Source organism: Peromyscus eremicus, chromosome 12 (assembly GCF_949786415.1).
Source record: "Peromyscus eremicus chromosome 12, PerEre_H2_v1, whole genome shotgun sequence".
Taxonomy (NCBI): domain Eukaryota; kingdom Metazoa; phylum Chordata; class Mammalia; order Rodentia; family Cricetidae; genus Peromyscus; species Peromyscus eremicus.
This window is the reverse complement of record NC_081428.1, coordinates 60,510,756-60,524,366: the sequence shown is the minus strand read 5'-3', so window position 1 is coordinate 60,524,366 and position 13,611 is coordinate 60,510,756. Positions and strand designations below refer to the sequence as shown.

Sequence of the window (13,611 nt, the reverse complement as noted above, 5' to 3'; positions counted from 1 at the left end):
GACCAGCAGCCCCAGTCACCAGGCACCTACTAGACACAGTTTCAGATCTCCTCACTCCACACCTATGAAATCAGAATCTGGAAATTTACCAAACTCAGCGGCTTGCTTGTATGTTGCATTGCATACATCCTACAGCTTGAAGAACACGTGTCATCCATGTGAATGTGCATCTCTTTTTCAAGGAATTGGACTTCACTGGATGTGATATTTTGTAACCTGTTTTTCTAAACTTTTAAAATTAAAATTTTATTTTATGTAAATGAGTATTTTCCCCGCATGTGTGTACAGTGCATACCTGGTGCCCACAGAAGCCAGAGGAGAGCATTGGAGCCTCTAGAACTGGAGTTACAGGTGATTGTGAGCCACCATGTGGGTGTTGGGAATTGAACTCAGGTCCTCTGAAGAGCAGCCAGTGCCGAGCCATCTCCAGCCCTGTAACCTGTTTATAACTGTGCAGTGTTTTCATTTCTATACTCTTATTACATCACTTTGGATAGTGCTATACTATTCTGTGCTACAATTTAAGTGCGTTGTCCCTCTGGTGACCTTTTTATGGGCTCATCCTCTAAGCCATTTCTCTGATTTATGGCCACTGTTGCCTCATGACTGTAGAACTCACACTGTTGTTCCAGATTAGTTTCTTACCATGGACAGACATTCTTGTCCATCCCTCTTTTGGACGCATTCCACATGCCCTTTTTTTCAAAGCCTGTGGCTCAACAGAGATATCTTCCAAGTGTGGCTTTTAGAGCCATCTTTTCTGTTCACGGTCTCTTCCATGAACTAGAGCATTCCACCTAGTGATATCCCCCCACTGTCTTCCACCCACAACCTGGAACACAAAGAACTTTTTTCTTTGCTCTCCCTGTCATCATCGCATGGGACTGCACCGAGAGACAGGTCAGAGGAAGTGCAGGAGTCACTCAGCGCACTTGTCCAGAAAGACGAAACACTTAGGAGGAAGGAACGATCGATAATCACGTGGAAGTCAGAGCAAGCAGTCATTCCAATGGCCTCAACTGGCTTCCTTTCCCATCATAACACGGGGGAAGCAGGGCTTGGGGGAGGAGAACCCTAGTCTGTGTTGGGTATCCCCATGGCCTGGTGAGGTGGAAGGGACAGGAACTCCAGCAGAGAGTGAGAGTCCCATGAAAATCATCATAATGTGGGCAGTAGGCACTGGGTAGGTTCACATGTAGGCTGGAGACTTGGAAATTGGGAAACTTCAGAGGAAGGAAAGGGCGGGCCTTGAGCAGAGCTGTCGGAAGATGGGGAGGCTTCAGAGGCACACCTCTGACCTTATGTGGTTAAGTACTGAATGAGTTGTAAAAGAAATCCAATAAGGCTGCCTTGAAAGCTCTGTTGCATGGTTTTAAAGGAAGAAAGTGTGTCCTTTTTAAAGGAAGTTCTTCTGGAGTAAAAGGCTGGCGAGCTTAGGCAGTTTGGAAGGACTTGTCCTGGGACCCAGTGTCAGGCATGGTAGGAATCGTTGGAGTGGGCTCCTCTGGCAGCCGAGATCTGAGCTTGCAGAGTGCATCCAAGTGTGACTCCACCTCCTCTCTGCTTTTACCTGGGGTGGCTGTCCACAAGCTTCCTTCCCTTCCCAGACCACGTGATAGAAAACAGAGTCCCCATATAGCTCTTGAGTGTGTGTGAAAGAGAAAGTTCTCTCTATTTTCCACTTGAGTGTGGGTCATGCACTCATTCCTCATCAGCTGTGGCCAAGGATGTCAACATGAGTGAGCACCCCCACTGCAGAGGGAGGGAGGAAGTCATTCCCAGAAGAGGTGGGCTCTACAGACAATGGGTTTCTTCCAAACAACCATGTATCCAAAGCGAAGAGCTCCTGAGGAAGGGGGAGGCCCAGAGTGGGTTGGTTTGGTGGAAAAATACAAGCAGAGATCACAGCCTCAAGCTGAGAGGGCGGTGGAAGGAGCCATTGCTGGTGAGGCCTGAGGACCCCGGCTTCATCTGGCAGCATCTCCTCAGACTAGAGAGCACAGGGCAGACAGATGGTGTCTCTGTCTCTGTCCTGCAAAGTTAGAAGTAAACATGATCATTGGCACTGGGGGAGAAAGGCCCCATGAAGCCCTGTGGCTCAGAAAACTAAAGTCAGTCTTTGCACCCAAAGGATCAGTTAAAATGATCCTGTAAGACAATGCCCTAGGTAGAGATGGTGAAGGGTATGTGAGATCTCTTCTCCTGTTCATTTTTATCATTATTTCCTTTATTTAAACATTTTTAATTAGCATGTACACTTTCATGTTTCACTGTAGCATTTTCAAACATAATTCTTTTATGTTAATTCTTCTTACCCTTCTGTAACCTGAGGCAAAGCCTTTCTGTCCTGATTGTCCAGTCCCAAATAATCATCCAGAGGCTTATATTACTTATAAATGTTTGGCTGATGGCTCAGAGGCTTATATTACTTATAAATGTTTGGCTGATGGCTCTGGCTTATTACTAGCTAGCTCTTATATTTAAATTAACCCATTTCTGTTAATCTATGCATCGCCACATGGCCCATGGCTTACCGGTTCTCTGACATCTTGTTCCTTGGGTGGCTGGATCACATCTGCCCGACTCCGCCCTCCCTCTCCCTGTATCTCCATTTGGCTTTCCCACCCAGCCTTATTCTGCCTGGCTACAGGCCAAATCAGCTTTATTTATCAGCCAGTGAGAGCACCACATATTCATAGCATACAGAAAGACCATCTCACAGCACCTTACCTGCCTCCTGAGTACCCTTCCACCTCCCCACAGCCTCCTTCGCTCAGGTCACATATGGCCTGTGGCCTCCCCGGTCACCTCCTTTTTTAACCGCTCATGGTCTCCTTTCTAGTGTTCTAACTCCCGCTCACTCTCAATAGTTCATATAAACATTGCAAGCTAGGTTCCAGATTCCTGAGTCTGGGTTACTTCGCTTGGTCCACAGTGAGTGTCTTTAAAAGAAAAAAAAAAGGGTGGGAGTATATGATAGTAGTTGGTCCCTCAAGGGAAAGAAGGGGGACCAAGTGAGATTTTATTGTTTATTTAAAAAGCTGTCCTGCCGGGTATGATGGCACATGCTTGTAATTCTAGTACTTGGAAAGTTGGAGCAGGAGGATCGTGAGTTTGAGGCCAGCCTGGGCTACATAGTGAGTTCCAAGCTACCCTAGGCTATATAACCAGAGTTATTTCTCCCCTCACTATCTGTCTTTCTACTCTCCTGTCATTGTGTGTCTGTGTGTGTGTGTGTGTGTGAGAGAGAGAGAGAGAGAGAGAGAGAGAGAGAGAGAGAGTATGTGTGTGTGAGAGAGAGAGAGAGTATGTATGTGTGTGTGTATGAGAGAGAGTGTGTGTGTATGTGTGTGTGTGAGAGAGAGACAGAGAGTGTGTGTGAGAGAGAAAGAGAGTATGTATGTGTGTGTGTGAGAGAGAGAGAGAGAGAGTATATGTGTGTGTATGAGAGAGAGTATGTGTGTATGTGTGTGTATGAGAGTGTGTGTGTATGTGTGTGTATGAGAGTGTGTGTATGTGTGTGTGAGAGAGAGACAGTGTATGTGAGAGAGAAAGAGAGTATGTGTGTGTGTGAGAGAGAGAGAGACAGAGACAGAGAAAGAAAGAGAGAGAGAGAGAGAGAGAGAGAGAGAGAGAGAGAGAGAGATTTTAGTTTAGATTTCTCAGTGTGAGAGAAAGCAGACAATATTCACATTTCTGAGCATGGCTTGTTTTACTTAAAATGATGTTATATAGGTCCATCCATTTTCCTGCAAAATACATTGTTTTTCAGACAAAATCATTGATTTCAGAGGGAACGTGCTGGAACCTGCAGCCACTTACAGGGGTCAAATAGTGGACATTTGGTTGTTTTGCTGGAAGCGAGAAAATTTAGTGGGGTGTGTGGGTTCTCACTGTAGCTGTGGCTGTCCTGAAAGTTGCTTTATAGACCAAACTGTTCTTGAACTCAGAGATCCACCTGCCTCTGCCTCCCGAGTGCTGGGATTAAAGGCGTGCACAACCATACCCAGCTAAAATAAATATTTTTAAAAAAAGAAAATCTAGTTACTAGCCTTTCATTCTAGGTCTTGCAAACTAAGAAACCAATTTTAATTGTATTTCCACAAGAAAAAAATAGAATATTTAATGTCATTTGTAAGAATTAATTTTGCTACAAATATACAGATATAAAACCCAATTAATCAGACCTTCCAGCATTATTCTATCAGTGCTGATTTCTGGTAGTTAAGTTTATGTATAAGGAGCCTCCTGGGTCCCTGGTGTGGATTATTCAGTGATCCCAGACCCTGCACTTAACAGACCAGTAATAGTTCTTCTGAAATTGAAGAACTTGGCTCAGTTGTGTTACCAAGTAAGACCCTAAAACTGAATCTAGCTCTGTTTTGTTGTTTTGTTTTGTTTTGGTTTTTGGTTTTTGGCTTTTTTTTTTTTTTTTTTTTTTTAGACAGGATTTCTCTGTGTAGCCCTGGCTGTCCTGGGCTACACAAAGAAATCCTATCTAAAAAAATAAACTAGCTCTATAGACCAGGTTGGCCTCGAACTCACAGAGATCTGCCTGCCTCTGCCTCCCGTGGGTATCAAGCGTCTTTATCTCTACTGTCACCATCACGATAACAAGCTAAATTCCCCAATGTATAGTTTTCACACAATAAAAGGCACCCATCTTAAATGAGAGAGGGAAGCAAACTGTAAGAGTAAAATCCCTCAGAACAGTTTGGGGAAACTTAATGCTTGCCTGTCTCTTTCCCTTTTGTGGCTGAGTGACATCCTCAGGCTGTCCCACAGGAAGAATTTCAGGGCCACCACCCTAGAAGGGGCTGAATGGGGGAATCCTGTCAAGTCAGAGGAAGTGGAACTCTAGCCTTAGAGATTTCTGGGCCAGAGACCTGGCAATGGGAGAGAGCAGCCAGAGCCTTGCAGGCAGGGGTGGGGTGGGGTGGAGGCTTTTTACTCGTGGCCTCCTGCCAATCCAGCCTGTCTGTCTGTCTGTCCCTCTAGCCTACCAGCTCATCACTGTGGTGATAGCAGCCGCAGGAGGTGGCCTTCTTCTCATCCTGGGCATCGCACTGATTGTTACCTGTTGCAGGTGAGTGGTGAGAACTCACGTCTAAATCCTGTTTGACCAGCCGTGCTATACAGAGAGAGGGTCAGCTTGTCACCTTGAATAAACTAGCATGGGGGAAACAGAGGCAAAAGGAAAATGACTTTGAGGATGAGGACAGCCTGGGTCGATAGCAAGTTCTAGGCAAGCCTGGGCTACATAATAAAAAATCCCGTCTCCAAAGAACCACAAATAAATAACACAAGCACCAAAATAAAAAGGCGAATTGGACTTTATCAAAATCCAGAACTTTGACCCTCCAGAGCTGAGGACGTATGTGGCTCCGTGAGTAGAGGGCTTGCCTAGCACGCGTGAAGCCCTGTGTTTGCTCCACCCACCCCCAGTGGTGCAAAAACTAAGCGTGGTGGTGTCCTCTTCTGAACCAGCCCAGCAGGTAAAGGCAGGAGGAATCGATAATTCAAAGTCATCCTCGGCTAGAAAGCAAGCGCAAGGACAGCCAGGGATACAGGAAGCTGTTCTAAAAATACAAAACAGCCGGATTCGGTGACACACGTCTTTAATCCCAGCACTCTGGAGACAGACACTTGGGTCTCCTTGAGTTAAAGGCCGATCTGATGGGAACACATCCACACAAGAATGTGTTTCTTGTGTATTCACAAGAAATATCCTGGTGTATTCACAGCGATTCTATTCCTAAAAGTCAAAGGAGGAAATGATCCCAGTGCCTGTGGGCTGATGAATTAAAAAAAAAAAATGTGACCGAGCAGTACCCCAAAGCCAACAGTCAGCCATTGACTGACACATGGGCAGACCTTCACAATCTTATTCTAAATGAAAAAAGGTATCTGAAAGACCGTCGGGGGTGTGGTATGAATATGAGTTATTAAAGTAGTCTGCGTCTAATAGAGACAGAAAGTAGACTAGTTGGAGTCTAGGGCAGAGGGCAGGTTAAGGAAGTTGGAAGACGGGATGGTTGCTAAGGGGTTGGTGATGAAGCGGTTTTGAAATTGTGATGATGTGAATATGTTAAAAACCATTGAAAGAGTAAATCGTAGGGTTGCGTCAATCATCTCTCAGGGCTGTGTATATAGAGAGAAGCAGACGAAGACTCGGGAGGGAGGGGGCTGCCTGATCTATGTTAGCAGTAAAGAGGCTGGAGCCATAGTTTGGATGAAAATGACCTTTGCTCCGGGCTTCCTGTGATGGAGCTTCCCTGGGAAGGGAAGAGAAAGGGGAGACTAGATCCCTCCTTGTCTACAATTACCTGTTCAAGTAAAGGAAAATTACAATCATTGACTTAGAGGATATCCAATGGAATTATTTGTACGTAACAGATGGAGGGACCTTTCCAAAATAGCTCGTTGTCTGTTTGTGCCAGTGATATAAGGACATTTTAAGGCATCCTCTGCCTCCAGGAAGGCCACCAAGAATAACTTCCTGTAAGCACTCCCTCGCTCCCTCAGGAGTGCAGGGTGCATGGTACAGCCATCCCTTCTCACATAGAAATCAGAGATAAGCATGCGTGGAAATAAACCGGAGCAGTTATGTAGAGAAACAGAGCCTGACAGCTGGGAGGACATAAGCCTTGTAGTGGCAACATTCTCTGTCACACAGTGTAGTCATTCTTGGAGGGAGCCTGGGCGCTTGGTTACTGAAAAGTGAAAACAGCAGTGGGGTCATCCTGTCCCACCTCAGTAGTGGCAGCTCTGCTCTGAGCCCGAAGGAAGGACCGGTACTGAGGCCATGCTTTATGACGCTGAGTCATTTCTATCCTTTCCCAGAAACTTAAAGTGCAGGGTGAACAGCGAGCTTCAGATTCTCTTACTCAGAGCAAATACTAATGAAATATTCCTGGCCTTCCACCCACAAGACAGACAGTTGCCCTGACCATTTCTAGGCAGTGAAACCTCACGGTAGGGCTTCTGGGCCTGCTAAAATGAGAACATGGAGAGTCTATAAGCTGGGGGCCCCATCAAGGTTTTATGGCTTGTGAAGTTGTAAATAAAACATGGCTGGGGAGAGGAGAGACCAACCCCGTCCTAGGTGGCTAGTGGCTACAGGGGAGCCATGGGCTTAGTCTCCGGGAGCCAGAGCTGCCCGAGGCCTGGCTCCGCATTCTGGAACAGCGTTGATGCTTCATCTGTGGCTACTGAGGTCTGGCCACCATTCAGCTCCTTTCCTGCCCACAGGCACCTGTGAATCCTGATTCTTGTGCCCCTCGCGATCCCAGGGCATAGTACCCTCTGCTCCCAGCGGACACTAATGGTTCCTTTGGGGCTGTCTTCATGTTTCATTTGGACTCTTGAACTTAGGAAGTCTTTTTACATCTTCTTTTGGATGGCAGAGGGGGCACCTAATGTCAGTTTTAGGTTTTTTAGTCAAATACTAAATTATGGTAGCCTTTCCGGTGGGCAGCCACATGGGAATGCAGGGGTAGGCAGTTCCCCGTCTAATTTATGTTGCCAAACACACTCATTGGTCTTGTGGCCGCAGAGGCCATTTCCTGACACAACTTACTGATAGAACTTGTCGCACATTCTTTTAACATCTCACAGAAAGAGTAAAAATGACATAAGTAAGCTCATCTTCAAAAGCGGGGACTTCCAAATGTCCCCGTACGCCGAGTACCCCAAGAATCCTCGCTCACAAGAATGGGGCCGAGAAGCCATTGAAATGCACGAGAACGGGAGCACCAAAAACCTTCTGCAGATGACAGACGTGTACTACTCGGTAGGTGCCTGTGCCCAGCCGGCCTCGGGCCCCAGCTCAGAGCTCCTTGTGAGTGTATCGGAGTTAATTAAGGCTTCAAGAGAATAGTGACGCGAGCCTCTCAGATACACAGTTTGTTTACCATTCAGTTCAACAATGGCCTGGTTGCACAGTATTTATCGGTTTGAGTATCAGGGATACTTCCACAGAGTAAATTACAGTTAGCGAGTGGGGAGTCGTAATTCCTAAACTCGCTTTTCTGAGTAGGAACGGGAACTTCAAAGGAAGAGAGAATGTGGTTTTAGCCCTTTGCCCTCTACTGTGGTTTGCTATCTCGTACCTCACCCCCTGTGGTTTGTCAGTCAAAACTGGGAGCTGGGAAAGACGCGGCCAGAATGGCTCCGTGGGGCTCGATGGCATCTTCACCTTGGAGGTTTTAGAAACTCAGTGGATAATCACTGGCTCCGTCCAGCCCTGGACTACATCATCGGGAAAGCTGGGAGCATGCCCTAAGCCAGTCAGTGCTTCTCAACCTCCCTGATGCTGCGACTCTTTAACACAGTCCCTCGTGTGGTGGTGACCCCCAACCATACAATTATTTTCCGTGCTACTTCATAACAGTAATTCTGCTACTGTTATGAACCGTAGTGTACATATCTGATACGCAGGATATCTGATATGCCACCCCTGTGGAAGAGTTGTTCGACCCACCCACCCCAGGGGTCTCGACCCACCAGGTGAGAACCACCGCCTTAAGCCCCTTTTCCTGTCCCACACTGAAGGAAATACAACTTTTATTCCTATTCCGTCCAGTTCAGCTCAAGTCACGGTGTCAGCCATCAGCAGACACAAATGCAGATATCTGAGCAGAAAAATAAACATGTCAGGTGACTTCTCATCAGTTTGCTGTGTAGCAATAAACATGAGACCTTGCCCTATGGGGACTTAATGGCGCTAGACATTTCGCTATAGAAACCATAATCCCTCTGGTTGCTATGGGGATGAACCAGGAGGATCAGACTTTGGATGGGAGGGGCAGGTTTGTTCCAGTGTGCTCTTTGAAAATTTTCAACCAGGAGGAAGAACAAGGAAGGTGGAGGAAATAAATATGGACGTGTACCTATAGTTGAACATCCTGTTGATAGTTCAACATCCTGTTTCCGAACAGGCATTGGTCTTTTTGCCTCTGTCAGAAATATCTTTTCCCTTCCCTAACTGATGCTGTAGTAAGTGTATCCTAACCCCACATCCTTCGCTAGGGACTCCTCAGCCCTGTGTGATGTGTTAATTCTAACAAACAAGCAGGCAGTATCCTGGGGACCTGCCTCTCTGCGCATACCCAGGGCATTGTCTTAAGTCTCCTTAGGAGCTCAGGTGAACACGCTTAATTAGGGTTTCTATCGCTTCGAGGAAACCCCATGACCAAAAGCCACGTGAGAAGGAAAAGGTTTATTCACTTCACACTTTCACATGGCCACATCACCAAGGGAGTCAGAACAAGAACTCAAGCGAGGCAGGAACCTGGAGGCAGGAGCTGGTGCAGAGGCCATGGAGGGGTGCCACTCCCCATGGCTTGCTCAGCCTGCTTTCTTATAACACCCAGGACCACCAGCCCCGGGATGGCCCCACCCACAATGGGCCGGGCCCTCCCCCATCAATCACTAAGAAAATGCCGTGCAGCCGGACCTTATGGAGGCAGTTTCTCAGTGGAGGTTCCCTCCTTCCAGATGATGACTCTAGTTTGTGTGTCAAGTTAACAAAACTAGCCAGCACAGGCCCTATCTTCTCTTTATGGAAACAGAACCCGAGTTGACAGCGTGATGCTGTCACCTGTGTGCCGCTGTCCCTCACAGTGGGTACAAAGTGGTCCCGGCAATGCCACACTGGGCTCTCATAGGTATCACGTTTCTAATGCACCCTATCTAGTACTTTAGTTCTACCAAGAAAAAAGAAAAAAAAAGCATTAACCTCTGATGCTGCAATGAAGAGTTTCTCATGGGGTCTTTATTGTTGTTTCGGATACCCGGCCCGACTAATGTTTTTTAACCCCCTTTTAAAATGAAGTGAAATGTATCCCACATCCATAAAGAGATAAGCTTGTATGCCAGGTGTAGTGACACGTGCCCATAGTCCCAGCCCATGGTAGGAAGAGCCGAGAAGATTGTAACGGGGGCTAGGGAGATGGCTCAGCGGTTAAGTCCCAGCACCCACACGGCGGCTCTCGGTTCTCTGAGCACCAGGGAATCGAACGCCGTCTCCAGGCGTCTCTGAGCACCAGGCTCTCGAGTGATGCACAGACACACATGCAGGCAAAACATTCATACACATAAAACACAGTTTAGAAAAGTAATTAAAGTAATTTTTTAAAAGAAGGAGATTGTGCATTTCAGGCCACCAGGAACAGATGGCGCGACTCTGCCCACCCCACCCCCATCTAAATACACAAATAGACCCGTGGGAGTTGCGTTTCCAGGTGAGCCGGTGCTTTGATATATTTATAGCTGGCCCCAATCTTCATTTACAGCTAGCCCCATCTTAAGTTCATTAAAATGTAAAATCGCTTAAACTTATTTAAGTCCGGGAATAATTAACTTTTATCCTTTTCTCTTCGGCATCCAGCCCACAAACGTAAGGAACCCTGAACTTGAACGCAACGGACTCTACCCAGCCTACACTGGACTGCCCGGATCAAGGCACTCCTGCATTTTCCCGGGACAGTATAACCCGTCTTTCATCAGCGATGAGAGCAGAAGGAGAGACTACTTCTGAGTCCAGGAGAGAGAGGGGCCCGTTTCTCTGAGCCACTTCCCCAGCCCTCTGGCTCAGAGGCCTGCACCAAAAGGGAGCGCTGTGTACTGGCTGCCCCTAGGACTTGTCAGAGCCATACTTGAGGGGCATGACCACAGTGGAAGGGGACAGATGGATGCAGAACTGCAGGCCACTCATTCAGCACTGGTATTACTGTGAACATGAACGTGGGCCAGTACCGAGTCTCCGAACGTCTGGCGCGTAGAACTGGCTGACTTCCACAGGAGACCACTAGGCATCGTTTCCAGGACCCAGTTCCCCCTTAATTTGCACTTTAATAGATTGGGCAGGGAGGTCTCATTTTTGACTCATTTCCAGACTATTCCAGAAAGCCTTCCTTTTCTAGGATCCTTCTGCAGGCCTCAGCGTGGTGATTGATTGGCAGTCAGGTGCTGGCACTTTGTTTTCCCTGCCTGGTGCCTTGTGCTACACACCAGATGGAGGTAAACATACCACTCTGGTCTAATGATGCAGCAGTCAGGGGCATAGTATTTTAAGGTTTCTAGGTTGCCTGAGCTCGTTTCCAAGCTAACGCCCTAAACGAGAACTTGACATTTGCAAGGCGAGAACACACACCTTCCATTTGTGTTGTAAGTCGAGGTGATACATTGGCTTAGGATTTATTCATCTTACTTTTCCAAACAAGAATGAATCAGGGCAAAAGAACTTCCATTTGGTTTTCATTAGAAGTGTCCAGCTGCCCCTCAGTAAGTCCTGGCAGGCAGTATCAGGCTGGTCCTCCATGTGGAAGGGTGTTTTCGATCCATGCGGGAGTCGCATGGGACCTGGGACTCTGACGCCAGAGTCTGCGGTTGTAGTAGGAAAGGGAGAGGGGATCGCAGGTGCATCTCAGCTAGCGTCTCACCTAAGGACAGAGCAGCCCTGCTGTAGTCCCCACAGCAGAATGGGACAGAGGAATGGACTGGATAACAGGACGTATTTCCTGCATCACCCAGTGTTTTGAAAAGCTGGGGGGATTCCCCGAGGAAGAATAGGGAGCCACAGGTAAGGGTGTGTACCTGCTAATCTTTGAACCCAGAATGTTGTCCACAAACTCATGGAAACTTTGGATCACTCAAAGCCATTTACTCACCGAAGAGAGAACTTGGCCATTTCTCTCGCCCGGCCATCAATATGTCTGTGTCCTTGTGCAGTGCCCCCTCGAGACTCAGTTATGGTCCAGGTCAGCTTTGGAGAACCAAAGCTTGGCCGGCTAGGGGCCTGAGAGCTTGCTTTCGGGGAAAGAGTTCCGTGTTTTGTTTATTGCACTGTGGTGGGGTCCCGTTGTGTGTGTGTGTTGGGGGGGAGGGGAGGAGGCTCTGTCCCCTGTGGAACTACATTTATCAACTTGTAGAATATTGGAATATCCTGGTTTTGGATGAGTGAAGAGGGCGGAGTGTTTCCCCACTCTGAAGCTGGAAATTCCGTGGCATATCTTTCTGGAAATGGGGCAGCTGTTGGAGATGGATCTGTGTGTGTTTATGTGGGGTTCTCTGGTTCCTCCAAATTTTATGCAGGTCCCCATCCTGTTTTAAGTGTGAGCTGTGCCTCGTGGTCTCCACCGCTCAGGACCACTAGTCAGGTGCAGTGGATTTTAACCATCAGAACGCACTCATTAGTACAGGGAGAATTCTGTTGCTGTTAGTTGATGCTAACTTAAAGTTGCAAAGCAGCCGTCAAGAAGCCATGGGTCTTGCCCCTAGCTCACTGTGGAACTGGTGGCTCCTTGTATCTTTGTGAGCTCCTGTGCTCGGCTTGCCTGAGCCCAGATCCCTTGTGAGGTAGCCTGGTTCTAGCCCTTCCCTCAATATCCCTGTTTGTCCCCAGCCTCACTGCTGTTCCCACACACATTTTTAATGCCTTCAGCTGGCGTCACAGCTGCTGAGCACCTGTTTAGGGGGCCAGAAGCCTTAAGCCACACAGTGGAAATTCCCAGAAAAATTCCTGGGAAGAATCCCAGTGTCCAGAAAAAGTGTCCTGTGAGTTCCAAAAATGCTTGTTGACTCATGAGTTTGGTCCAAATAGAGTCGATTAAGAGTGTTTCATTTCTTTCTTTTTTACTGTGAAAAAAATGAGAGCGCCAAGCAAGGGTGAATTCATACTGAGTCTACCGTTTCCCGTGGGGCTTGAGATAGAAAGGTTTCAAGACTTATCTGGGACTCTCTGCCCACCATTGGAAGGAATGGGGTGACTGGGTGCTCTACTACTTGGGGTTACATCCAGATGGAGCCTGGAGATAGGATGTCAGCAGGCCATGTGCAGGACAGACAGGATGAACCCATGCCTAGACATGCAGAGTCTCTGCTGGACACAAGTGCTCAGAGTCATTCCTCATTACCTAGAACGCATAATTCATTTGCACAGACGTGTCACAGTCCTGCATTGGGGTCCCAGGGTGAAGGAAGTGGGGGGAAGGGAAAAGGTACACTGCTTAGGAAATGCTTGTGTACAAAAGAGCCAGGCCAGGCAGAACTTATCTATCCTGAGGGGTTCAGGAACAGGAAAGAAAGGGGGGTTTTCCGAATCTAACCTGAGCTCTGTGTAAGTGCCAAGGGGCCCTCCTCTCTCTCTCTCTCTCTCTCTCTCTCTCTCTCTCTCTCTCTCTCTCTCACACACACACACACACACACACACACACACACACACACACACACACACACGGCACCTCATGATGACCCTGGAGCTTATCTCTTAAGAGGATAAATAGCATCGTGTGTTCCCACCATGCACCAGGCTCTATGCGAGATGTTTGGCCTTACCTGTGTTAGTGGATGATGAACATTCAGAGAGGGGCCCGGGAATGTAGCTTAGATGGCAGAGTGCTTGCCTAGCATGTACAAGCCCTGGGTTTGAGCCTCAGCACCGAATAAACTGGGCATAGTGGTATACTCCTGTAACCTCAGCCCTCAGGGGTCGAAGCCAGAGGATCAGGACGTCAAGGGTTTCCTGGAGCACATGACAGCTGTCTCAAAAAGGAAAATATTGACTGGCTAGTAGTTGGCAAGAAGTATACTGGTATGTAGCTTGGGCTG

General features: G+C 47.6%; 1 protein-coding gene across 2 annotated transcripts in view; it reads left to right on the top strand.

The window, feature by feature from the left end:
- Heg1 (heart development protein with EGF like domains 1) overlaps window positions 1–13,172 on the top strand; it is a 77,943-nt gene extending 64,771 nt beyond the window's left edge. The window contains exons 13-15 of one of the 2 annotated variants that reach the window (XM_059277342.1): window positions 4,999–5,086; window positions 7,618–7,792; window positions 10,391–13,172. In XM_059277342.1, the coding sequence (XP_059133325.1) occupies window positions 4,999–5,086; window positions 7,618–7,792; window positions 10,391–10,540 (413 nt within the window). In that variant the 3' untranslated portion in view covers window positions 10,541–13,172. The remainder of the gene's footprint in view (window positions 1–4,998; window positions 5,087–7,617; window positions 7,793–10,390) is intronic. The other variant, XM_059277341.1, reaches the window with a different exon arrangement.
- Window positions 13,173–13,611: the final 439 nt, after the last annotated feature.